The 27,067-nt window shown below is 37.2% G+C and overlaps 3 protein-coding genes across 6 annotated transcripts in view; 2 read left to right on the forward strand and 1 right to left on the reverse strand.

Annotated features, from left to right (window-relative positions):
* Positions 1 to 24,549, reverse strand: slc47a1 (solute carrier family 47 member 1). Its single transcript, XM_079847847.1, has 18 exons — positions 24,504 to 24,549; positions 17,704 to 17,881; positions 13,998 to 14,099; positions 13,405 to 13,473; positions 12,959 to 13,107; positions 10,512 to 10,554; positions 10,176 to 10,220; positions 9,979 to 10,076; positions 9,771 to 9,868; positions 7,250 to 7,363; positions 6,809 to 6,876; positions 6,538 to 6,646; positions 3,589 to 3,664; positions 3,320 to 3,389; positions 2,916 to 3,048; positions 2,067 to 2,161; positions 1,793 to 1,969; positions 1 to 1,694 (listed from the first exon to the last, which is right to left on the reverse strand). Exons 2-18 carry the CDS (start codon positions 17,872 to 17,874, stop codon positions 1,383 to 1,385), a joined length of 1,929 nt encoding a protein of 642 aa, XP_079703973.1. The 5' UTR covers positions 17,875 to 17,881; positions 24,504 to 24,549; the 3' UTR covers positions 1 to 1,382.
* Positions 1 to 27,067, forward strand: part of pimreg (PICALM interacting mitotic regulator) — an 84,927-nt gene that overhangs the window by 48,474 nt on the left and 9,386 nt on the right. The gene's annotated exons all lie outside the window — the stretch shown is intronic.
* tmigd1 (transmembrane and immunoglobulin domain containing 1) lies at positions 23,305 to 26,622 on the forward strand. Of its 2 annotated transcripts, none has more exons than XM_079847848.1 (6): positions 23,305 to 23,651; positions 24,043 to 24,119; positions 24,275 to 24,559; positions 25,154 to 25,438; positions 25,537 to 25,640; positions 25,783 to 26,619. In XM_079847848.1, the coding sequence occupies exons 2-6, from the start codon at positions 24,065 to 24,067 to the stop codon at positions 25,798 to 25,800; spliced, it is 747 nt and encodes a 248-aa protein (XP_079703974.1). In that variant the 5' UTR covers positions 23,305 to 23,651; positions 24,043 to 24,064; the 3' UTR covers positions 25,801 to 26,619. The 2 variants fall into 2 exon arrangements, with proteins under 2 accessions (XP_079703974.1, XP_079703975.1); XM_079847849.1 differs by having other exon boundaries at positions 23,493 to 23,651; positions 24,048 to 24,119; positions 25,783 to 26,622.

Genomic DNA, 27,067 nt, shown 5'->3' on the forward strand with positions numbered 1-27,067 from the left:
CCACAAAATTAAGTTTTATTAGGTACGGAAAGCTCATACTCTTTCTCCCGCTCTCTCTCCCACTCAAACTCACACACATAGTACGGACACACGTATACACAGAAATGTGTTGTCAGCGCTGCTCTGACGATTTCATCAGTAAAATAGTGTAACAACTTTGACAACAATGACATTTCTCACAAGCGAGGTAATAACGCTGCTGTTCTTGGAGCAGATAAACTTACAGTTTCACTATTAGTAGTGACGAACTGCCGAACTGTTAAGAGACACACAGACTGAGGTAATTCACACATGCTAACTCTCTCTCTCTCTCTCTCTCTCTCTCTCTCTCTTTCTCATAACTGCATTAACAACTGCATTTCTCTGCTTTTCTCATAACTGCATTAATAAGTGCATTTCTCTGCTATTAGTGGCTCAAGCCTGCGTAACTACTTCTGAAATTACGTTTTGGAATTAGCAAAGGAGCCTTGGGATTAAATGTGCAAGAAATTAGTCCAACACACTAGAATGTTTTAAGGACAAAAACCTAATAATGTCTTGAAGTACAACATCTAAACAATGTTTTGAGGTGTGGTAACTGTAGTATAAGCTTAATAATTGATTTTGGGCCGTTGAATTATTGAAAATTAATGCACAGAGGTGTAACAATCTATCCGCTTCGTGGTTGCATTACCAGCTCGGGTGTGCATTATTTTTCTAATAATTCAACGGCCCGTTGTCAATTATTTCTTTACATATGTTGCTCCTCTGCATGAATGAATGTGGTTCAAGGGCGAATCATCTCAGAGCGAATGGACAAATGAATATATACACACCAACGCAGCCGGAGTATGGATATGATGTGACATGCACGGGCGACTGTGCATTTGACAGTGTATTTGCACATTATCATTTTCTTTTCTTTTTTTATCAAAAATTGCATAGTGTAGCTTTAAATGCTTGCCTAAAATAAATTTGTAATGAATGTTTTCAATAGTATTTCACTTTGTGCTTTACTTTGATATGATAAATACAAGGAAAACTACAACCTTATAATCTGCATCATATAACCAGATATAAAAAAAAACTGTTTAAAATCTGTCCAATAAGAAATGAAATAATATATACTGCACAATAAGTACTGCTCTTTTCAGTAGTCTTGTGCAGCTGTATTTTGGCCTAGACAGTTGGGCTGGAGACTGTCCCAGAAAATTTGTCCATATTGTACGTACAAATCCCCTTCTGTAAGCCTACGAGCTGGCAGAGATGTAATAATTTTTTTTATCGGTATTGGCTGATTCGCTTATGTCCTCCTTGTATAGATTGGATGGATTGACCCAGTCGCGGTCCCAATCTTTTTTTCTTTTTCTATTTTAATTGGGGCCTTGGTAAGATGGATCAAGTTAGAGTGAGCTTGCTGTGGTGTTGAGGAAGGTGTTAAGGGTGGAAAAAATCTTTGAATCCATTGTTAGGTTGCTCTGACGTTGAATAAAACTTTCCGGAAGAGGACAAGCTACATGCACAGCGATTCCAGCTATCAGGATCAGGACGGTGGTCAACAGTGTGAGTCCCCGTCTAAGCACAAGCTGTTTCGTAGAGAGAAAGACTTTAGGTCTAGCTTCTCCAGATTCACTCTCCATCACTAGTTTACCCTGCTCCTGGGTACTAACTTGTACATAGCCGACCGCTTCAGAGCTATTACTTGTTAGCTGGGCCTAAAGTAGCAAAAAAATTATATAAATAAAAGTTATCACCACAGCGATTTGAGAATAGTTTTATATTTGAGGACAGAAGTCATCAATGTAGCAATTACTTTGTTTCCAGTTATGTCATCCCAAGGTTCAGGTATACTTGCTGAAGCTCCAAAATCAGGTGCTTGCTCCGCGCCGTCCTGCCGTTCAGAAACTAGCGTTTCGATGACTGACTGTCCTATCGACGGCGCCTTTTGGACACACACTACTTTTGCATGTTTGCCTGCACGTTTCAGGGCCTAAGGAAGATATTAATCAAAATTGTCAAACACTTTCAACAGCCTTCCTGGAGGGCAGCTTGGCTTGACCATGTGAGTTTGATTTGTCATGTCCCACCTGCTCTGTCGCTTTCTTCCAGTCGAGCTTGAAGATGAGAGTGGTGAAGAAACAGGTTTGAATAATGACACAAATCAAGAGGCCAAGCCACAGACCTGAATGAGAGGGAAATGAGAATGAGATGTGTTTCAGGCTTAGAACAGGTAACAAATGCAACCTGAATTTTATTACATGGCTGGATTGAAGACAAAACATACTATATGACCAGAGATATGAATCCACATTAAAGGGTTAATTCACCCAAAAATAAAAAAACAAATCTGTCAGCAATTACTAGCAATTACCTAATAATTCAAAATATCTTCAGTGCATATACAGTATAGTGTTTAGAAGTTTGGGGTCTGTAAGATTTTTTTAATGTTTTTGACCTAAAATACATTAAAACAATATTATTACAATTTAAAATAACTGCTTTCTATTTAAATGTATTTTGAAATGTATGACTGTGATGGCAAAAGCTGAATTTAGCATCATTACTCCAGTCTTCAGTGTCACATGATCCTTTAGAAATCATTCTAATATGTTGATTTGCTTTATTGGCTTGACATTAGTTTTTTTCATTCATTTTTTCAACATCTTTGTTGATCCTGGAACAACATTCCAATCAACCAATCAGATTTGAGGGACAAGTTTACAGTTTATGTCAAGTTTAGACAATCAGGGTTATATGCTTCAAAATCAGTGTTATTCACCTATAATTTCCCTCTGATTTTAGGGATAACTTATGGGTAGGGTTAGGTTTAGGGGTAGGGATATGGTTAGGACTAAATGTTGTTCCTGGATCAGCAAAATATGTAGGCCGAGGAATGCGTCTAACTTGGCAAAATCAAGACATGCGAAAAGGTGTACCAAGTATCCTGAGCTCAGCCAGAAACATCAGTGATATTCCCACTGGTAACCCAATGCAGTAGTAACAGATCAAGTTGGACAGTGCTGCTATCTTCTGCTTCCCAGCACCCAGAAGAATCCCTGAACACACACACTAAAACACAACACAATCAGTCTGTCTTACAGATATGAACCAGACACTTCACAGTTATCAGTGAATTTCATAATTTCTCAGAACCAGGTTTCATTCCCTAGTAAACTAAATGTGACATTATCACTACAGTATAATCACACCTAGAGTCATATAATGATGAAAGACAACTATCATTAGGCATTACAAGAGATAGCATAATGCCACCAATGATTCATTTGTGTTGCCTTCCTTAGTTTAAACGAATACAAATGTTAAAACATTTCAAACCTACCACAAGAGCATCAAAAAACTGCAGGAAGACGTACAGCGTGAGAGTTTCCGAGACAATCTTCACTATGCTCCTGTTAGATTAAATCAAGAAGTGAGAACTGCAAAACAATAGAAGAAAAGCTTCACTCTAATCGCTCTAATTAGCAGTGTTTTTATTTTTAAATGAGATCATGATACCATAAAATATCACATGACAAATACATAATAATCTCTGTTTTATCATAATCCAATACATGTGTATACAGTATGCTATAATGGAAAAAAACCTACTCATCAGAGGTAAAGATGTAGCCCACTACTGACTTTGAGCAACCCATCACGATTCCCTGTAAAACAGCCAAAACTCCTGCAATGCAAAGGTTTAAATTATATTTTCTTCTAGATACCTATTATATGTTCACCATGCAATCAAACTTAACAATTTTTTTTTTTTTTATGGAGTATTGCAGTATTTATTTTGATTTATCCGTGCACGCTTTATTTTTGTAAAAGTTCATGTGTCCTCATGATCTCCCTCCCTTTTTCATCGAAATCTGTATGACACCCAGTGTTGGGAAGGTTACTCTGGAAATGTAATAGATTACAGATTACAAGTTTTTATAATGCAATCAGTAGTGCAATTATTTAAATGACCATACTTTATTAAAGTAATATAACTGATTACATATGATTACTCTTCTAAATCTCTAACGAATGTTTTCAACTGTTAATCATTTTCAAACATTCAAACCAGGCAGGGTTAACCTTACAGTAATAGTCAATACTGATGTCAGACTTTCAAAATCCTTCATTACTTGAATTAAGATTATAATAATTTATTTTTTACAGCCATCACAAAACCAGACTTTGGCACCTCTTTTTACTTAGATCATTGTGAGGTTAAAAACAGATTTAAAATCATAACAAGCAATAGCTTAATAGCTATGAAACTGTTTTTGAAATCAAATCTTTGCACAGCTATGACAGGAAACAATGGCATTTAACAATGCCTTGGGGAAAAAAAAGAAGCATATACATAAACCCAAATAGGAACTTGAACAGACGTCTTTAGCTAGCTAACAGACTAGCTCATTTGTAATGAATGGAGATGAACATGTTTAAACTACTGGACATGCACAAAGCAATACAGAGCTAAAATCTGCCTTGAGTACACATTAGTAGCATGGTGTGGCAGGCGGGAGTAGGCAATGCCTTTCCTACTTTATTTAATGACTGCTAACAGTTAACTATAGGCTAAGTTTCATACCTGCAGATGCTTCCTCAGGTTTAACATTGAAACCTTCGATGTCGATAGCATTTTAATTGTTGATACCGGTAAATACATTTTGCACTGAACTTTTATATTTGCGCCATTTTCTTATTTCTGGATGAAATGATTTTTAAATTTCCAGCACCGGAATGCATGTTTATCAGAATAGCATTGCTTTACTAAACAGCCTTTAAATGGCAGGAGGTATCATGCACATCAAAAACAGACAAAGCAACAAATTAATATTTTTCGACATATCCTAGCTTTTTACAGAAAATATTCAGATGTAATCCCCTGTAATCATTAACATTTTCATAAGTAACTGTAATTTATTTACACATTTTTTCTCAGTAACTGTAACGGATTACAGTTACTTTTTTTCTAATTAAATTATGTAACGCTGTTACATGTAGCTAGTTACTGCCCAACACTGGTGACACCTGTGTGAAAAATCACTGCCACCAGTTGCTTAATGTCACCATGACATCAAAATTCCCCTCAATCTTGCTCTCTCTTCTCTTATGAAGTGTTTACTCGTGCGAAGGCAGGACAACCAGTCACTCACATGAGATTGACCAATAGCAAACCACAACCAAACAAACATCCAATCAATTCCCAATTGACAAAATCAAGGGATTTTCGAAAAGCTGTTTTCCTCGGATATACCTCACAACTTTCGTTTATTGCCAACTTTAAGTTATAGGAATACTTTTAAGTCATATATTTCTTATTAACTCTTTCCCCACCAACGTTTTGTTTTTTTAAAGTTGCCAGCCACCGCCAGCATTTTTGATCATTTTCACAAAATTTTCATGGCCTCCAGAATATTTTGAAAGAACAGACCCTCTGCTTTAAAATAATAATAATAAGAAGAAGAAATAATAAACTTTTTAATCTAAGCCTTTTATTGTATGCTACATTCTAACACTTGAATGTGATGTGGGCAAGTTACATTAAAAAAGCAACATTTTAAGCAAACCGATCGCGTTTTTGTCAAAGACTATGTCTGGATCGGATTCAGATGATTCGATGATCAAATCATAGATGGATTGGATCACGTCCATCAACACCCTCAAAGCTTCACAGTCCTATAGCTCGTCCTAGGTTGACATTTCATTCAGTAACATTAGGCAGTTTTGATGTATATGCTGTTTAATTTTGATGATCGCATTATGCATATGCTTATATGCTATTGCTTGTTTCTGCTAGCCTAGAAATCTAGACGCATCCTAGCGGCAGCAAAATGTATTTTGCAGCCAAGGTAGTCTAGCAACTCTCCATTGACTTTCGTGCTGGAAAAACCTAAATTAGGTCAGGCCAATCACGTCGTGTATAGAGTAGGCGGGGCGGGCTTAACATAATGACAACAGAGTTGCGACGGTTCCCTGCTAACTGTTACTTGAAAACAAAGAATGGCGGCTGCTGGAGAACAGTCTTTCGAATCGGCTTTGGCCGCGACTCTGGAGGACTTGGAGTTAAGTTCTTCTTTAAGAAAAGAGCAAAGAACAGCACTTAAGTCATTCTTAAAAAAGGAGTTCGTAGTTTTGCCGGCCAGATTCAAAAGTTTAATCTATCAACTAACGTTAGCTCAGCTGTTGGGAAAACGCTCTGGTTGGTTGAAGCGCTGTCCTATTGCGTGCAGAGTGAATTTGAAAGACAGCCGTTTATCCCGCCCCTCGGATTGAGCTGTGTCTATGGTGAGTTGCCAGACCAAACATCTTGATGTAGGTCTGGCTTGCCAGGCTATGTTTCTGCTGCTTCTTCGCCCGTGCCATGTTTTTTTATAAGGAGATGAAGTACTGTTTCAGAAGATGTATAATACCGTATAACAGTGAAAACACGGAAATCTGGAAATTTCTGTCAATAGCAGGGAAGCGTTGCCTCATAAATGACGGAAATTTCCTTCAGTGGCGGGGAAAGAGTTAAGCTTCATTTTAAGCACTATGTGGGTATTTCCATAGCCTACTAACCAGAGATCACGAGGGTCACTTTACTGGTGATCAGGGCCCTGTTAGTGTCTCCAGCTCCCAGCGCGTTTCCCACACGCACACAAGCGGCTGCATGCACGCCTAATGGAAACTAAGAATGAAATATGTTTATTAAAACATGTTCAATTTAACAATAAATAAATGATTTGTAATGCATGTGTTGTTGTTTTTTCAATACATTTGCCTTTTGGCAGTAATGTCTGAAAGTCTCTATGTATTGTGAGCTCAACGCTATAGCACAACGCTGTCTTACCATGTAAGTAATGGCCCCCACCTCCAGCAACACATGTTGAGCACCAAGATCCACCTCCCCGAGCATTCCTGACAATCATCGGGGGGAATGAGAAGAGGGATGGATGTTATGTTATTTAATTATGTGTGAAATGAGATTGTTTTTCTCTGATTGTGGCATTGCACTGAAACAGTAGTTAGGCAATTTATGAGATGATTTGTAAGCCATCACACATTTGTGCACTGCACTTCCACCTGGGATCTTGCATCAGTGCAATAACAAAATAGTAATTAACAAAGCATTAATTGTCAGGGATTTAACATGATTGCAGTGGCACTTCAGGTTGAAGACCAATAGGAATGTTTTCTGTTATGTAGCCTATATCAAATTGGCAACTACTCATTTAATTTAATCAGAAACACAAGACAACGCATACTCAAACGTCCTCACGCATCTACACACCTGCAAGGAAACCTCCGATCTCATAGATCCACCACTCAAAACAGAGCATGAGAGTGCTGGGAATGGCCAGTTTCATGTAAGAGCCCCACTCCTGCAGTGATGCTCTAGACCAGCCTGTAGGGGGCGACAGAGACACATATACACACACAATCACTGCATACAGAACACCATACATCTCTTGTAATTATTGATTGACTTGCTTTGCAAAATAATTGTGTTTGTGTATTCATGCATGTGGAAGAACTTGTCACAATTCGACAAAACCTGTCTACTTTATTTTGTAACGCAGAAGCAAGCCATTTACTGTGAATTTGTGTGAGGCTTCCGATTTATGAGCCACTATAGGTAAATGATGAATAACCATTTGCGCTACAAACCAGTGTGTTTATGATTAAAATAATAAATACCAGTTGACAATATCAAGCATCATCATAAACTGTTTTTGTACAGCTAAAATAACTGGAAGTGGCTGACACCGGAAGCCTTACACATTCAAGTTAAAAATGGCCACAAATGCTCTTAAAGGGGACCTATTGTGCTTTTTTACATTTTCAACTTTCTTTAGTGTGTAATGTTGCATGAATGGAGTCTTCAAAGTTACAAAGCACAAAGTCCACTCCTAAGGGAGTTATTCTCTATATCAGTGCACACTGTTTCTGAACTCCCTGAAACGCCTCGATTGGAGTTTTCCTGCGGGAACGTACACGTCGCAATATTCCTCATTTAAATATCTCCCTCCCAAAGTATATGCAAAAATAATATATGCAAAGTATATGCAAAGTAATTTATTTCACTGGGAAAATGCCAACTGGTGTCTATAAGGAGCAGGAATTCACATTGAAAGTGATTAAAGTCTCTGCGCTGTCCGTTGCTACTAGGACTTCCAGGGCTGGTAGTCAATCCCAAAAAGAATTGATTGTTCGATTCTGAGGTGCTGACAGCTGAGAGTCATTTGAACCTGTGGTGATGATTTCATTAAGGGAAATCGACTCCACTGAAGGGCCTAGCCTGGGCACAATGTGCATCAAAATGTGGCCATTAACAGCTAGGTGTAGGAAAGTTTGATTTATCTTAATAACAATTTTGTTCATCAAAATGATAGATATGTTCACTGATTCATTTGTTGACTGTTTTTGTAGTTTACATCATTACACCAGTAGATGGCAACAAGTGTGTGGTAATTGTATGGGAGCATTACAAGCGTATTTATTTTGTTGTAAGTCATTCATGCGTAAAAAGTCATGATCAACGTTCAAAAAATAGGTAAGTCAAGTTAAAAGAACATTATTACATGGCTCTGTGGAATACTTGATTCTGATTGGTCAATCGCACCAGCAACGCTATACGCTTGCTAGGAACGTTTTTTCTTCATGGAAGTTTTGTGTTTGGTGAGCTAATATAATATTAAAACTCAGTCAAATAAATATTTTGTGTACAGTTATTTAATTATATCCAGTATCGTGGACTCGATATATATATCACAGAATCAAGAATTACGGTCCTTCACATCAAGAATGATGTATTATGAGATGCATTAAGAGCCAGGGGGTGAAAACTTTTTGAACAAGGTAAATTTAGCTTAATTTGTCTTCTGGGAAACATGTAAGTATCTTCTGTTGCTTCCAAAGAGCAGTACTAAATAAGAAAAAAGATGTCATCCTGTTCAAAAGTTTTCACCCCCGGCTCTTAATGCATTGTGTTTCCTTCGGGAGCATCTCAGTGAATAAACCTTGTGTTTGAGTCCCTCAATTTTCCTCAGTGTGAAAAGATGGATCTCAAAATCATACAGTCACTGCTGGAAAGGGTTCAAATAAGCAAAAGATGCTGGAAAACTGAAGAATTTCCAGGACCTGCAGGACTTTTCTGAAGAACATTGGACAGTTTAACTGCTCAAGACAAACAAGGGACTCAAGAACAACTATCACAAAACAAAACAAAAAACAGTTGTGGATCATCCAGGTTACAACACGCAGTATTAAGGATCGAGGATACATAAACTTATGAACGGGGTCATTTTTATAAATTCAGCTATTTTTTGTCTTGTGAATAATAAATAAATAAATAAATAAATAATAACTACTTGTAATATAATAAAGTTGACTTGACTTGACTTGACTTGATATGTAAACATCTTTTATGTAAAATATCCTATTCAGGACAGTACTAAATAAAAAATAATATGCGTTTTGTATGATCCCTCTTATTTTGAATTATTCACATTTTCACAGATTCTGCAATCTGTAAACTTTTGAGCAGCACTGTGTATTCAGTGATGCATCGCTGTCGGCACTTCCATTGGTAGTCGCCGCACACGCTGAGGCTCATTTGCATACATTGGAACTCTGCTAACTGCATTACTAGCCATCTCTCTCGCTCACGGTCAAGAATCAATTTGTCACTGCAAATCAATGTCGGATGTGAACGCCCCTTTAGGGAGTGATAATTATAGATGATTTAATGTAATCATTTTAGAAGTCAGTGACCCCATAATGGCATAAAAGTGTTTCCACATATTCCTCACCATCCCATGTCTTCACATGCAGCTTTTTCCAGCGTATGTACGCAAACAGCAGGAGGCAGCTGGAGATCTGTGAGAAACTGTTGGCTACAGCAGAGCCCCTGCAGAAACACACACACACCTGCTTATCCAAGAGATCATTTATTTCCTGGCTCTTCAGTGTATTTATTATTGTTTATTATTATTCAAATTAGTAGCCTATTAATCATACATCACTCCCAGCTTCATTGAGTGAAGAAGGATGTAGTTTGTTGCTACATTTAAAATGTTGGCAGCAACTGCAGTGTACATCTGGGGCAGGATGATGCCCTGAAACATGACAATACATTATCTCTTCAGTTTTCATCTCTTTTGCTCATATATACAAGCTGTCCAATGCAACATCTTGAGCTTACTGAGATGTTGTACCTGGTTTTGCAGATAAGACACCTGCAGATAGTGCAGAAACATGGCCTAGGAAATTGAAGGAAGATATCGGCGCTGTCAGCAGAGGGAAAGCTTGTGACAACAGACTGTATAAATGTGGTTACATCCTTTAAATATTACATGTGTTGAACTGAAAATAATAGACAATTTGACAGGAAACACACTGGTCATAGACAAAAAAGTGTCATGAAGAGTGAGCAGCATGATTTGGAGAAAGCGCCAGGAAACATTTGAACTTATACTCTAGAAAACAAGGCCAGCACAGAGATTAAAGCACAACCACTGAATGTTTTTGTAAAAACATTTTGTTATACTTACAGGAACAGCAGGGAGGAAAGCCATAACATACAGCTGTGCAATCCTGAAATAGGGATGAATAATGGAACCTTGAGCATAGTCTTTAAACAGTATGATACCCAAAAACAGGATAATTGACACTCCATAAATAGTTTAAATTTGGTGTCATATTTATGGTGTCCTATTTATGTCCTAATTATTTTTATTTTTTTATTTTTTTTGTGAGAACAATCAGATTTCTCTTTGCATACTTAAAAAAAAAAAAAAAAAAAAAAAATATGGAAATAATATAGCCTACTTTAAAAGAATATACTTAGGTGCGACCTGAATGTAATGTTTTTGGACTCTTAATTGCATGTTAATTGCAATTAAATGAAAATGTATTATAGTTTAAATTTACTTTAACAATAAACTATAGTATAAGTTTAACTATAAAATCTAAAATAACTTTAGAGTTCAGCTTTTTTGACCCACTTTGGTAGGATTTAAGTAGCCTAGACAGCAAAAGTGTCGGCCCAGATCCGGCCCACATCTGGTACATGTGGAATCAGATGTGGGCCGGATCTGGGCCGAACTATGTCGCTGCCTGGGAGGCCTACATCTTTATATGTAATTTCATAATTCTGTTATCTCTGATATATGGTTAAAGTGTTATGCTAATTGTGCTGTCAAGCATTTCTGGTGAACTAAAATATACCTTAATGTAATATCTATTGAAACTTGTATGGCATGTATTTAAATATATTTTAAATTACACATGTGAAATGATAAAGTAGCAGTTTAGTACATTTAAAAAATATATATTCAAATTTTCAACGTAATAAGATATTGAATAATACAGTTAAAATTATAATCAAGTACTTTACATGTGTTTTAGTGTGTTAGTCAACACATCAAAATAAGAGATTATTTAAAGATTATTAAAACAACGTGTTAAAAGGCAAATTTTAACACGTTTTTCTCTATGTTCCACAGTTCCAATTCCTTTTGTTTTCAATTCTCAACTTCCCAGGCTGCACGTAACAACAAATCCACATTTAATACAATTATGTGCACTTTTTTGGCATATTGGATAAACTATTATCTAACTTAAAAATTAATTTAGATGCATCCACACATGTAGGTCAAAATTGACAGTAAAAATTGTCAAAATTGACGATTCTTATTTTTGTATGTAATATTGCAGTATTTATTATATATGATTTATCTGTGTGTACCGGTTCTACTCGACTCGTTTCGAGTGGGATTCCTGCAGTCTCTAGCACGCTTCTTGAGGCCAGGGGAGTGAGGTTTACATGCACAGTTCTTATTAGCTTGCCTCCGTCACACTCACCACATTAAACCTCACTCCCATCCAGGTCACGGCACCACATGCAACCAGTCTTACTAAACCCTAGCTATTCTAGCATGGGAGACAGGTGCACTAACAAGGACGCTAAAGACCGCAGCCTCTTGTTAAATGTATATATTAAGTAGAATTCACACAAAATTGTTCATTTACATATACCTGATGTACCTTTAGTTGTTGTGATGTCATGAGCCAACTTAATTTCCTGTTCTGTCTCCACCTCTTCCCTAACTGAAAAGGGAGAGGTAGGTTTCATTTGGTTTCTGATCATCTTATTTAATCTTTAAGCTGCTTAGCTGTTCTTTTGTATCAGGTATGTTTTTCTGTTTCATAACTGTCGACTGAGACCAGAGACTGCAGTCGTTATCCTCCTTGTTAGCGCGCCTGCCTCCCACGAATTCTGTTCGAATTCTGCTCAAAGCGGGTCGAGAAAAACCGGTTACATTTGGTGCCGTGACCCGGATGGGAGTGAGGTTTAGGGGGGTGAGTGTAAAGAGCTGTATATGTAAACCTCACTCCCCTGATCTCAAGAGGCGCTCTAGCGACTGACGCTAGAGGCTGCGGTCTTTAGCCTCCTTGTTACACACATGAGATCACAGCAATAGCAAACCACAACCATCCAATCAATTCCCGATGAAAAAAAATCAAGTTCCGACCTACAATTTTTCTTGTTCAGGAAGTCGTTTCACGCGGATATACGTAACAATAGGGAATAAACTTTTATTTCACGCTGACTTTAAGATTTAAGATGTATATGATTAAAAAAAAAAAAAAATAGGCAAGAAGTAAATCTTTTATCTCATTTTATGAAAGCATTTTGAAAAAAACATTGCTGTTGTCAGTATTTGGTAAATTTTTGAAAAAGTTTGAAAAGACTTTTATCCCCAGAGTTATAGCTAAATAAATAAATTCTTTATTCATCTCAGAAGTTTTAGTTCCCTCGATATTTCAACTGCTGATTTTTAAAGCGTGGAAACGGCTTATTCTGTTCTTTTGGCACACAATTTTGCTTTCCCTACAGAACGTATGGTCTCTTATCTACATGGAAAAAAGTTTTTACATCGGTAACAATTACCCTACTAAAAGTTCTGATCTAATAATCTGACTGGATTAGTCTGACCTGGCCACCTCCGCCTCTTGCTTCATGGTGAGGAGTATTGACTCAGCGTTGATGAGTATGGCCCAGCATGGCAGGCAGAAGAGTAAGAGGATGAGTATGCTTCTCTGGAGAATTTCCCCCACACGTTTAAGGTTCTTACTGCCAAATGTCTGGACATGGACAACAGATCATTAGTACATAATATAGAGGATAGACTCATTACTTTATGTAAAAATTAAGTTAGTTGATGTTGGTTGAGTTGTTTTTCAGATATGTTTTTTTTTTTTTTGTAACAGAGGGAGATATTGATAAATCTCTCACTTTGTGAAATACTGTGAGTCCCACTAAAATGGGGGGGGGGGGGGGTTATTATACAAACATAATAAACAATGGTTTATTGAGATAGTTGGCAAGACAACATACATAATTACTTTAAACATGTTAAGGTCATCATGAGTTAAGACTACCTGAGAGACGAGTGTGTCACATGCAAGGGCCAGACCGCATCCAGTGGCTGTTGTGGTCACATTAACAGTCTGAGGGAGACAAATGATGCTTTAGCAGTGCAATCACTGAACAAAGTCTTGTTATCTCTCACTGCTTCCTTCTTGGAGATACAGGCAATGGATTCCCGATCGGATCTTCTAGAGAACTTCTTGAAATAGGAAATAGTCTTAGTTTACAAAACACAGACATGACAAGATACCAAGGCTTTAGACTTTTCAGTGAAATGTATGAGGTCATTGATGTCAGAAGGATTTCATTAATTTTAATATAGTTATATATTTTAATATCAGAGATGTAATACTTGGACGGAATGTCTTAAAGTAGACCTTTCCTTTAACTTGTGATGTGGCATATATTTTTGTACCTAATTTACCTCTAAAGGGTAGATTTAGTACCTTTCGGTTACAATAAGGTACTAATATATATGCAACCCTTAGAAAAAGTACAAAAGTGTACCTTTGTAGGTACTGTCCCAGTGAAGCTGTTGTAACCCTAAAGGTAATTTTTTGTGCAGATTTTTTTTTCTGACAGCAATAGACAGTGGATGCATTACCGCAGAAGCCAGGGCATATCCAGCCAATTCAGCATTTCCTAGGTGACCACAGAAAATTGTGATGACGAATGGCAGTAGAAAGTTTAAGATCCTGGAGACGAGCTGACGAAAATGAAAATTCAGACATCAACAGAGAACACAAGCAAACAACTTAACCACACAGAAATCAATTCAGTCTGCAGCCCAAAGATTGTTGGACTATTTGAATCCAGATTACAAAATATAATGTGATATATTACATAATTTCCATATGGGAAACTAGTGCTGCTATTTTTCCATATACTGCAATATATTCATTGACCATGTATGGCTATATATTAATACATATAAAATATTTATAAATAAAGACAAAAAATAGCATAACATGTAAAATTCACAAAGTTTTATCCTTTATTGTGTACGTATATTGCACACACATGTTCCCATATAAATGTGAATATATGTATTGTTCACACATATACACTATATTGCCAAAAGTATTGGGACAGCCCTTGAATTCAGGTGTTCCAATCATTTCCATTGCCACAGCTGTATAAAATCAAGCACCTAGGCATGCAGACTGCTTCTACAAACATTTGTGAAAGAATGGGTCGCTCTCAGGAGCTCAGTGAATTCAAGAGTGGTACCGTGATAGGTTGCCACCTGTGCAATAAGTCCATTCGTGAAATTTCCTCACTACTAAATATTCCACGGTCAACTGTTAGTGATATTATAGCAAAGTGGAAGCAGTTGGGAACAACAGCAACTCAGCCACAAAGTGGTAGGCCAGCGGAATGAGTCAGGGCATGCTGAGGCGCACAGTGCACAGAAGTTGGCAACTTTCAGCAGAGTCACACGCTACAGACCTCCAAACTTTGTGTGGCCTTCAGATTATCTCAAGAACAGTGCATAGAGAGCACTGAGAGTCATGGGCTGCGTTCCAGTTTTAGACACGCACTTGCGAACTTCCCTAAGCACTTCCCCTCGGGGGAATCCCTGCCGCCATTTTGAAGTGTGTTCCACTTCGTGAAATGGACAAGGGAAGTTTATAAGGACAGACCCTCGTTCCCTCGATTTTGACAGAGGGAGCGAGTCTACTTCATATGTACCTATATGTCCCACAATGCAGTACGATTGTGACGTCACCACAGATCTCGTCTAATCACCACAACAACAAACAACTCTATGATATATTATTAATTATAATTAAGCCCAAGTCTGGGTTTGGTGGTTGCCAGGAGAACGGTACTTGCCTTTCTGCATTGTGCCAAGTGTTAAGTTTGGTGGAGGGGGGATTATGGTGTGGGGTTGTTTTTCAGGGGTTGGGCTTGGCCCCTTAGTTCCAGTGAAAGGAACTCTTAATGCTTCAGCATACCAAGACATTTTGGACAATTTCATGCTCCCAACTTTCTGGGAACAGTTTGGGCATGGCCCCTTCCTGTTCCAACATGACTGTGCACCAGTGCACAAAGCAAGGTCCATTAAGACATGGATGAGTGAGTTTGGTGTGGAGGAACTTGACTAGCCTGCACAAACTCCTGACCTCAACCTGATATAACACCTTTGAGATGAATTAGAGCGGACACTGTGAGCCAGGCCTTCTCGTCCAACATCAGTGCCTGACCTCACAAATGCGCTTCTAGAAGAATGGTAAAAAATTCCCATAAACACACTCCTAAACCTTGTGGAAAGCCTTCCTAGAAAAGTTGAAGCTGCAAAGGGTTGACCAACTCCATATTAAACCCTACAGATTAAGAATGGGATGCCATTAAAGTTCATGTGCATGTAAAGGCAGACGTCCCAAAACTTTTGGCAATATAGTGTATATACACACACATTCACGGAATGAGTTACAACAGATTTCTAGTTCCCAGCATGCTTTGCTTCTGACTGTTAAAGGAGAGCAAATAAAAAAAAAAAAAGTTTTATTTAATGTGTTTTGCTTAATATTAATATAGGGGGAGATCTGTTAGTGTTTATTGTTTTTTTTATTTTGAAATTTAAAAGGTTTTCTGGTATGTGTGAGTTTTTGGGGTTACCATTGTGCTGAAGAGTAGAGCCTGTGGTGATTTTGACGATTGGCCCAACACTATTAAGACTACATGTTACTTAAGAAGTAATAGCAGTATACTCCTCAACACAGTGATAGTCTACTAAATACTTTAGTACATGCAGGTGTGCTTGTGCTCGTGTTAACTAGCTTGAAAATATAAAACATTTATAATGTAAATAATCAAAAAATATAAAAAATATTATATTATAATATATTTTACATATACACTCACCGGCCACTTTATTAGGTACACCTTGCTAGGTTTGACCCCATTTTGTCTTCAGAATTGCCTTAATTCTTTGTGGCATACTGTAGATTCAACAAGGTGCAGGAAACATTCCTCAGAGATGTTGGCCCATATTGACATGATAGAATGACACAGTTGCTGCAGAATTGTTGGCTGCACATCCATGATTGCAAATCTCCTGTTCCACCACATCCCAAAGATGCTCTGTTGGATTGAGTTATCCTGGTGGAAGTAGTCATCAGAAGATGGTACACTGTGGTCATAAAGGGATGGACATGGTCAGCAACAATACTCAGGTAGGCTGTGGCGTTTAAAAGATGCTCACTTGTTCAGAGGCCCAAAGTGTGTGAAGAAAATCTCCCACAATCCACTAGACTACACCATAAGCACCAGCCTGAACCGTTGATACAAGGCAGGATTGATCCATGCTTTTATGTTGTTTATGCCAAATTCTGACCCTACCATCTGAATGTTGCAGCAGAAATCAAGACTCATCAGACCAGGCAACGTTTTTCCAATCTTTTTTGTCCAATTTTGGTGATCAAGTGTGAATTGTAGCCTTAGTTTCTTGTTCTCATCTGACAGGAGTGACACCGGTGTGTGTTCTGCTGGTGTAGCCCATCTACTTCAAGGTTCGACATGTGTGTTCAGAGATGCTCTTCTGCAGACCTCGGTTGTAATGTGTGGTTATTTGAGTTACTGTTGTTTCTATCAACTCAACCAGTCTGGCCATTCTCCTCTGACCTCTGGCATCAATAAGGCATTTTCACTCCCAGAACTGCCACTCACTGGATATTTTCTCTTTTTCGGACCATTCTCTGTAAACCCAAGAGATGGTTGTGCGTGAAAATCCCAGTAAATCAACAGTCCATGTCATGTTCAAAGTCACTTAAGTCACCTTTCTTCCAAATTCTGATGCTCAATTTGAACTTCATCTTCATCTTGACCTGCCATGTTATTGCCATGTGATTGGCTGATTAGATATTTATGTTAATGCGCAGTTGAACAGGTGTAGCTTACAAAGTGGCTGGTGAGTGTATCAAATTTTAAATATATTTTTGTATTTGCTTTAATAGTGGTACCATTGCTCCCACATCATGATAACTTTTTCAATCCATCATGATAATTATTTTTCAATCCACAGATGCCTAACCAAGATAAATTCCTAATATAAACAGAATTCATACCACAGGAATTCCATGTGACAGTCAGATAAACACTGTTCACGACTATAAAACAGGAGCCATCATTCACATCGTCATCAATCATTCAATTACTATCTCCAAGTCAAGACTAACTTAAGTTACAGGCATGGGTCAAAACTAAACATGCATCCCAGAACCAGTCTCTGCTGGCAAAGCTACTGTCTTTAAAGTTTAAAGTGAGCTGAAGCACTGAGAGAGTATTGGAGCAGAAAGAGGACTCACCAGGGGCCCGGTCAGAAGCAGGACTTGGTAGAGCTCCTCTCTGTAGGCCAGGGGAACCCATTTACGCACACAGCTGCACCGGAACAGTTTAGAACTGGGTGCTGTTGCCTCGGTGATTTGTTCATTGCTTGCCAGGGGGCCACAAGCCTCAGGCATCCCAGCTTTATCCATTCAGCCGCTGAATGTAAGAAAATAAGAGAAGAGGGTGAGGAAAGAGCGAAACAGAGAGAATAATAGGAGCGATATTGGAATGAGACCGCTTCTCTCCAGCAGCGATTTGTCATAAAATGTTGTTATCAGTCCATGGAGGCAGAAACAATCAAATCAAATTGTGCTGGGACACTGATTAAGTAACCTGCTGCCTTCAGTCGCAGAGAGGCAGGTCACAAGCAAGCTCTTTATAATTCCCTGTATGGAGTACAGCAGCTCTGAGGGGGGCTGTAAGGGGCGGGTTAGCCCTTCGTACTTCTTAAACTCAGCGGTAATCTTATCAGGAATGCCTCTGTAAATAACAGATTGCTTGCCTTTGAGGAACACATGCTAGAGCGCTTGCTTTCTAAGTTGTTAGTTTTAGTAAAAAAAAATTAAATTGCAAGTTTGTTTTAGGCTACAATAGCAAACTCAGTGTAAAGCACATAGTGTGCTTGTAGTTTTGCAGACTTGGTCTGAAGATTCCTTACATAAGTGAAAGGTTTCACTGAGTGAGCCTCAAGTTCCACTTTTAGTGTGTAAGCAATTTGAAAAAACAGAGAAGCAGAGAAAGCTTTGCTTTGGGACAAATGATCTTGGGAAACAGACCTTTAACCTGTAAACTGACTTCCTTTACCACATCTTCACTAGGGTTAGGTTTGAATCTCACAAGGATGATATGTTCAAAAGAGTTTTCAAGGCCCTATGCAAATTTTGCTGTTTTAGGTATTGATGGCAAGAAAATGTGTTTTAATATTCGTCATACAGATCTCAATCATTCAGCATTAGCTAAATATCTCTAATTGTCACATTACCATTTGGTAGCTTGCCATGGATCTCCAGCGGCAGATCACACACAACCTTTGGTCATTAATGTGTCTGCTCGGTCAAACATTAACGTTTTACCTTAGACAACATCACAGGTCTTACACAACCAGTGCTGATCATTCAATAATCTGTGTGTGTGTGTGTGTGTGCGTGTGTGTGTGTGTGTGTGTGTGTGTGTGTGTGTGTGTGTGTGTGTGTGTGTGTGTGTGTGTGTGTGTGTGTGTGTGTGTGTGTGTGCGTGTGTGTGTGTTCAAATATTATTGCAACTACATTTGGGGTTCAGCAAAAAGAAAAAATATCTAATAAGAAATAAAACTGTCTTCAAAATAAGGGAGGATGATAAATGACATCTTTTTTCTTCTTCTTTTTTTAATAAGCACAAAAATTTGTTAAAATATTGTTGGAACTACATTTTACAGAGCCCCTAAAGGAACATGGTGGTGGGGAAAAAACATGAAAAGGGAGGAAGAATGCCAAAGTTTTGAAATATACTTTTTCCACCCATCTCATTTTTTTTCGCACCACCATGTTCCTTTAGGGGCTTCGGAATGTTTACGGTCTTACACATAAAAATGTACAGAAAGTATATGTCAGCATAATTCATGCAATGTACAGTGTGTGTGCACTTATCGATGGGTAGCAAACTGGAACAACCTTTAGCCTTTATTTTGCAAGATATCCATGTCTTATCAGATGCAGTAAGAAATGCTGAAGACTGAAAGGAGGAATGGGAGGGGAATAGAAGGAATGAAGTTATGCACTATCATGCAATAAAACTTTTTTTATTGAAAAGAGTTTGTCTTCTCTCACACATGCATGCAATTAAAAAATGTACGCATACATCTACGTATTGCCTCTGTTCAACCATAAGTACAATTTTATGATGAAGAGACAAAGGTTAATGATGGCAATGACTATGGAGGAATGATTACAGTAAGTTTTGATTTTTCTGTTGAATGGAGCAGGCGAGCAGCATCCACATCTCCAGGACCTGCCTTCACTGGTGACAGACAGGTAATGATAGTGTTTGCCCTAAACTTTGGCACTGTTTGTCACTGCTGTGAAATTAAAACACTCTTAAAACATCTCAATACAGCCAGTCTATAATTTTGGCAAAAGCTCTCCATTAAGTTTAACAACAAGCAAGCTAGTCTGGTGTTGACGTAAAATAGCATTGTGCAAGGTCGGAAATGCCACCAAAATGAATAAAAATGCCCCCAAAATTCAATGAATTGCCCTTGTAAGAGTTCATGTATTTTGTGTTTATAACATAATATAGTTAAGCAATATCACATGAGCAAGAGTGCCATTTTCTCGAATATCAGCACAATTGCAAAATGTGATATTAATTTTATACAACAGTTCAATAAACGATGAGTTGATTAAATTAATTGACAAGTTTTAGGCACAACATTGTCCATTTTGAAATTTTTTTGCTCTATTTGGCCAACAAAAATATATCCATACAAAGCAGAAAAGTTGAATCTCTGCAACACAGCAGTGTTTCGTTATTGAATTATTCACTGTTTTTGAACAAATCGGTTAAAGGAGAAGTTCACTTTTAAAATGAAAATTCTGTCATCATATACTCACCCTCATGTTGTTTCAAAGCTGTATGAATTTCTTTCTTATGCTGAACAGAAAGGAAGATATTTAGAAGAATATCAGTAACCAGACAGTTTTTGGGTCCCAATGACTTCCATAGTAGGAAAAAAATATACTATGGAAGTCATTGGGACCCAAAAACTGTCTGGTTACTGATATTCTTCTAAATATCTTCCTTTCTGTTCAGCATAAGAAAGAAATTCATACAGCTTTGAAACAACATGAGGGTGAGTATATGATGACAGAATTTTCATTTTAAAAGTGAACTTCTCCTTTAAGTCAATGATTCAATTACCCATTCATAAAGGTTGAATGACTGATGATTCACTTATTAAGGCTTGCCGCCACCCAGGGGCGCCGCTAAGGGGGGGGGAAAGTTAGGACGATTCTAAGGGCCCAGGCACTTTTGGGGGCCCCAGAGATCGATTTTATTAACAGAATGGGTGCGGTAGGGGGCCCAACCTCATATTCTTTCATAGGGCCCAAAATTGATAGTGGCGCCCCTGCCGCCACCTATTGGAGGTTTAAGTTTCATAATAGTATCATTTCATTTTTCCTAAAACTTCATATTTCTGCATTCAAAATCTTATATTTAGAACATTAATCTCATAACATTATTGGTGAGCATGGATGAGCAGGGAGTTCTTGCCCAGATCAGAACCATACCGCCAATCCTAACTGTATGGAATTGCCAATCATATTTGACGATAGTGGTCCTGACAGAAGTGTAATTAATATGACCAATAATATGTAACTACTTTTTATAATTAATTATAAAAAGGGATGCCTTTTTTTTTACTTGAGCACTAGGGGGCCCATTACAGAAAGATCCTAACTTTAGAATCCTATCTTATCTGTTTGGTAATCATGGCAATTTCATTTAGGACCTCATTTAGGACAAAAGCTATTACAAAATGACATTTCTTAAGTGCATAATTATATCTTAACTACGGATAGGAAAATGGTATTACCAAAGCACCCTAACTCCACAAAAGAAATCCTAAAAACTGACTTAACTTTAGGACAAACCCAATGATCTCCTAACTTCAAAAATATTTGTGAAATTAATTATTACTGTAAAAATCACATAATAGCCCTGTCTGAGAATGGCGTCACATTTATTAATGATACAAGATCAAGAACAGCGATATTTGATGGTGGAAAGACTTTGTGAACACCCAAATGATGTGCTGCACTTTGATGACAAAACTCGACAATTACAGACTCCTATGAAATAAAAGGATTAGGCTTTGCCTTTTCTACCAAGCTTATCAAAACTTCACTTAGTGAAAAGCACCACTTAATTTGTTTCTCCATTTTAATAATTTTACTTCACAGCAGCTGTTTGTGCGTCGTTGGTTGCTTGGTAATAGACCTGAGAGTTGATTACCGAATTCGATGGGGGGGGGGGGGGGGTTACGATTTCCTAACTACAGAAAAAAGGAGATTTTATAAGATAGCATAAGAATCCTAAATCAATTTAAGATTTGCTTCTGTAATACGAATTTGGGAAAAATCCTAAATTAACTTGTCAGATCGTAACTTAAGACTTAAGATAGAAAGTTTCTGTAATATGCCCCCTGCCCCCCAAAATGTTTTGCTGCCTTTAATACAATCAACTTGGCTGTAAGTCATTTCAAACTAAATTAAACTTTAAAAAAAATAGCAAATTATTGACACTGATCATGTGACTCTTTGTATACAGAGGGTCAGATGTTCTTGCTTCTATTGAAGCTCAAGATGCCCTTTAAATCATTCTCAAATCATGATGAATAACTTGGTTTAACAAACTTGTAGATCTTAAGTGCTCCTGTCATTTTTTAATAAAATTGTATCAATTAATTTGTATTATACATTACATATTTCATATATAATTGTGTAATATACAGTATATATCATTGTACTATAACAATATAGTCTTGTACTGTGTATAATCAAGTGCACTTGAGTATCTTTTTTAAATTTTTTCATATTTTGGTGCTGATCAAAAACACTGAAGACAATGGTTAAATGGTTAACCGTGGTTAAAATTCACACTGAACCTGTGATATCTGTTAGTTTTAGTTACAGTTTGACTTTGATAATCAACATCATTAGTTTGCTGTGGTCAAACTGGGCCCCCTGGTGGATAATAATTGAGACTCCATCCTTATGTAATGTAAACAGCATAATACATCTTTTGTTTCAAATCTGGGGCGAAGACAAAGCTAAATGCACAATATGCACTAGAAAACAAAACTGTTACATAATTTCATTCTAACTATTAGTTCATATTCAACCATCTGGCTGATAACCGTTATGCCTTTAAATACATGATTGATAAGGGCCAATGCAGGGAATGGGACCAGGGCACCGGGGTTACTCTTTTTTACGAGAAGGGCCATGGGATTTTTCATGACCACAGAGAGTCAGGACCTTGGTTTAGCATCTCATCCAAAGGAATGAAGACATATATATAGGGTACTACGGGGCCTAAGGTGTACCAGGGTAAAAGGCGCCTTTGATTTTATTTTCCTCTAAACCACTAAATTTGCAAAAAAAAACCACAAAAACTTGCCGCAGCACTTTCCAAAACATCTGCTTTTCAAGATGACCATGAAAATTTGGCTGATCCTTGATGTGCCTTGATAATTTTGTTTCTGTATTTTTAAAATATATTTTTATATTAACATTTTAATGACAGTATATTTATGGAACAAAAATTAATTCTATTATTTATCAAAATAAACAGAAAATTGTAATCATACAATATGGGAGAAGTGAAAAGCACACGTTTCTTAAGGTGTGCCTTTAGCCCTGTTGTACCCTATATATATACAGTTTATAATAGTATAACAAGGTGACCTTATGCATATAACACTGTATTTGTATCAAATTTGTATAACTGATTTTCGTGCATGCTGTACATTATAGTGTCATTGCCCTGCGTCACTGAACTCAGATATCACATATAAACACTAGGAATGCATGATTCATTTTGGGTTGGGACATGTATTTTTTTATTTAATGCGTTTGGCATTGACATATGCATTTATAGAACATTCAATTTCTCTTATCGCAAACGTTTTTATGACTGTAAGACTATATCTTTATGAGATTTCTCTCTTTTCATCCTTCCCATTCCACCTTGAGAGATTGAAATGACACTTAAAAGCCTATTTTTGCACAACACTAAAAGGTCTGTGACCGTGAGGGGAAGGTGATTTCAATTCCAAGTGCTGTAAAGGGACAGAATATAAATCATTGGTGTAAAGACACAAGCCTCTCCAGACCTCACGCAACCTTTGGATTTGGCATTTTCCAGAGAACCGTCGCACAAAGCTTTGGTGAGTAAGCGGTCTTGAAAAAGGGATCTGAATTTCTGAGAATGCAATTAAGATTTCACACATTCTGTTGATAAAATCAAGTGATTCAATGACTTTGAAACTGTCAGGAATTGTTAAATACGTTTAAATAAATAAAAATTGCCATCATTTACATACCCTCACATCATTCCGAAGCTGTATGACTTTTTTTTCTTTAGTGATATTCTGAGAAATGTCTTTAGTTTTTCCATACAATGAAAGTCAATGGGATCCAAAGTTGTTTTGGGTCCACATTGGTTTTGATAAGTTAAGGTCATTTTCTTACATTTCTAGCAAAATACGAATTCATTTAAAGAATTTTTACCCAAAACATTCCACAAATCATATTTGTTCATGTCTTTCTATCATTAAGGGCAGCTGGCAGACTTACAAAGATGAAAGTATTGGTTATCATTCAGCTCCTGCTGTGCTGTGTCAGTCATATAAAAGGTAGCCTAATTTATCACTATGTTTTCAAAGTCTGGTGCTTTCAAACAGATCCAAATGCTGCATGTTCGAACATATTATTCTACTCGAATAATTCGAATACATTATGCCTGAACAAATTGCTAATATTTAATTCTCTCTAAACGCATTCTGAGCAGCGGTCACCGTTGAGTCATGTCCGTCGGCCATCGGGAGCTTGCTAAAGATAGAGGTTGAGGAAACCGCCACCCTAACTTGTAAGACTGATGGAAGTATTGACCCATCTAACCAAGAACTGCAGTGGTTCCGCAATGGTGCCCGGGTGAATCTGGCAGAAGAAAACCGCCTGTCCCGGAGTAGTCTTTGTGTACAGTCTGTCTCTAAAGAGGACAACGGAGTCGTCTTTACCTGTCAGCTGAAGGGTGACGCAAGTGTGAACGGCTCCATCGAGTTCGACGTCCAGTGTAAGTTTAATGTTCAGAATACTTGAGTAAACAGGAATATATTCAAGGGTAAAACTGACAGGTTTGGAATCAATTTCATTTCAGCTAAGCTATTCCAGAACTCTACTAACACCTTATCAAACTCATTAAATTAACTCTTTAAATATAGCCTACATCGAATGTTCACTCAGTTAGGATTGTGTGTTCGTGGGGTTCATTTGTAAACACTAAAACATCTCTTTCAATATAGCCACACGACGTAAACAATTAAAATGCTTGTTATGATTTTAGCATTAATAAAGCCACTAACCATTTCTGTGTAAAGTTATCCATTCTAATTTTTCCTCCAACCTGTGGGGCAAAATGAAATTAATGAATTGTAATATGCTATAAATGCTGTTGATTGAGTTTAAGTTGTTTTGAATCTGGAATATTTCTTTAAATGGATTAGATTTCAGTCAAACTGATTAATATGCTGCTGCAATTTGTAAGTGGATGGTGAAAAAGTTGTTTTTTGTGTGTGTGTTTTTTCCTGTATGCATGTAAAACAACATAGTTAAGGAGATGTGGTCAGATATTGTTTCATTCTAAGGTTTGAATGCCATTATATTATAGATCCTCCAGACCTTAATGACACTAAAGAAGTGTTTGTTGAGGAAAAAGATGGTGTTGTTCTGTCCTGTGATGTACGTGCCAACCCTCCTGTAGCTCTGGTTTGGAAAAGGGATGGTGAAGTTCTGGATCTAACCACAGGTAGTTACATAACGACCAATAATGGCATTACCGCTGAGTTGTCAATCCCAAAAGCTGAGCGTGATGTACATCAAGGAACGTACATCTGTGAGGTAACCTCACCCGTCTATGGAATTGCGAGCAGGACTTTTACAGTTACGGTTGTAGGTCTGTGGTCCCTTTTTTATCCTCAATTTTTCTTTGACATTCTGTTTTCCATTAATGTTCAGTTTAATTTATGTTTCTTCCCCCCCCCCCTCCCTTAGATAGAGTCCTAAAGTTCCCTATAGGACCCACGATTGCTGGAGTGGTGGTGGTTTTATGCACAATTGTATTAGCACTCATCTCAAGGAGGGATAAAATTATTAAGGTATGTCAGCTCCATTTTGTTATCGTCAATAACTAATAAAATGAAGACAATAGCGATGTTTAATATGAACTAGTTTACATAAATAACTCAGATCTTAAAATAAAAAACTATCTGAAACATCAGAAACTTTTGTGCCCTATAGTGCTGCAAACGAAATTGAACATCTCCACTTGGAATTGCATCTCCGGCATTCAAACCACAGAGACATTGAGCATTGAGGAGATCAGACTGGAATTTAGCCATTACTGTAACTGGCAAATGGGATGGAACGAGGATGGAATCCCTCTTAAATACGAACTACTAATTCAAAAAGATCTTCTTATTTTCCTGCTCAGCCTGTTTGTTTTGTTATTGTTCAATTATAAGATGAAAATGTGTCTGTCAAACACAACAATTTTAAGATGATTTCCTTGTATGTTTCTCCCCAGATTCTAATGTTGTTCAGCAAGTACTTTGTCTCTGAGCCAGCAAAGACACAGCCACTCCTAGAACATGTGTTTGTTGGAGATACAGTAAAATAAAGTCATTAAAGTGAATTGCAAGATATTTTACTGTACATTGTCAAGGACGAGATTTTACTTGTGTAAATAGTATAATAGTCGTTAACCCAGGAAAGCCATGACCATAGTACGTTAGTTGGCTAGAAAAATTTGCTATATAGAGGAGTATTTTGCTCAATTTTGCACCAATGCTATATTTTCTAAATGTCAAAGGATTTGTTAACAAACAAGTATTCATTACTTCAATGAGCTTATTGTTTCTGCATTAAATTATTACATTGTTTAAATTAATACATTTTTAGCTAACTGTTACTTGTATATGTAGCCTACATTTCTGAAATACTTAACTTAGACAGTTATCTCTAATAACAGATCACTCTAAATTGTAATATGGACTCATGCACTGTCTGTAAAGCTGCTTTGAAATGATGTGTATTGTGAAAAGCGCTATACAAATAAACGTGAATTGAATTGAATTGAATTAAATATCATGTGCACTATATTAACATATTATATTTTTACTTATATCATTCAAATATTATTATGTTATTATAATAAAAAACGCTTTATATATTTGAGTTGTTATTTTTAACCTTTATCTATTAACATGTATCTACTGTACCTAATATTTATCTAAATTAATCGATATTGAATCAAGATCGGAATTATATCACAAGAATTTAATTGAAATCGTGAAACAAATTTTTAAATATGAAATCAAGCAATAATAAAAACAGTGGCCTACCAGTCATTGAACCATGTTGAAACATGTCGTCACTGAAATGGAACTTAATAAAATTTCTGTTTAGTTACCAAATGTTTTGACAATCACAATACACTTATTGTGATACAAACATGTTTTTTAACATCCCTCCCAAATCGAAACTGAACATCTCCACATGGAATTTCATCTCCGGCATTCAAACC

The sequence above is a fragment of the Squalius cephalus genome (assembly GCF_949319135.1).
Source record: "Squalius cephalus genome assembly, chromosome: 17".
NCBI lineage: Eukaryota > Metazoa > Chordata > Actinopteri > Cypriniformes > Leuciscidae > Squalius > Squalius cephalus.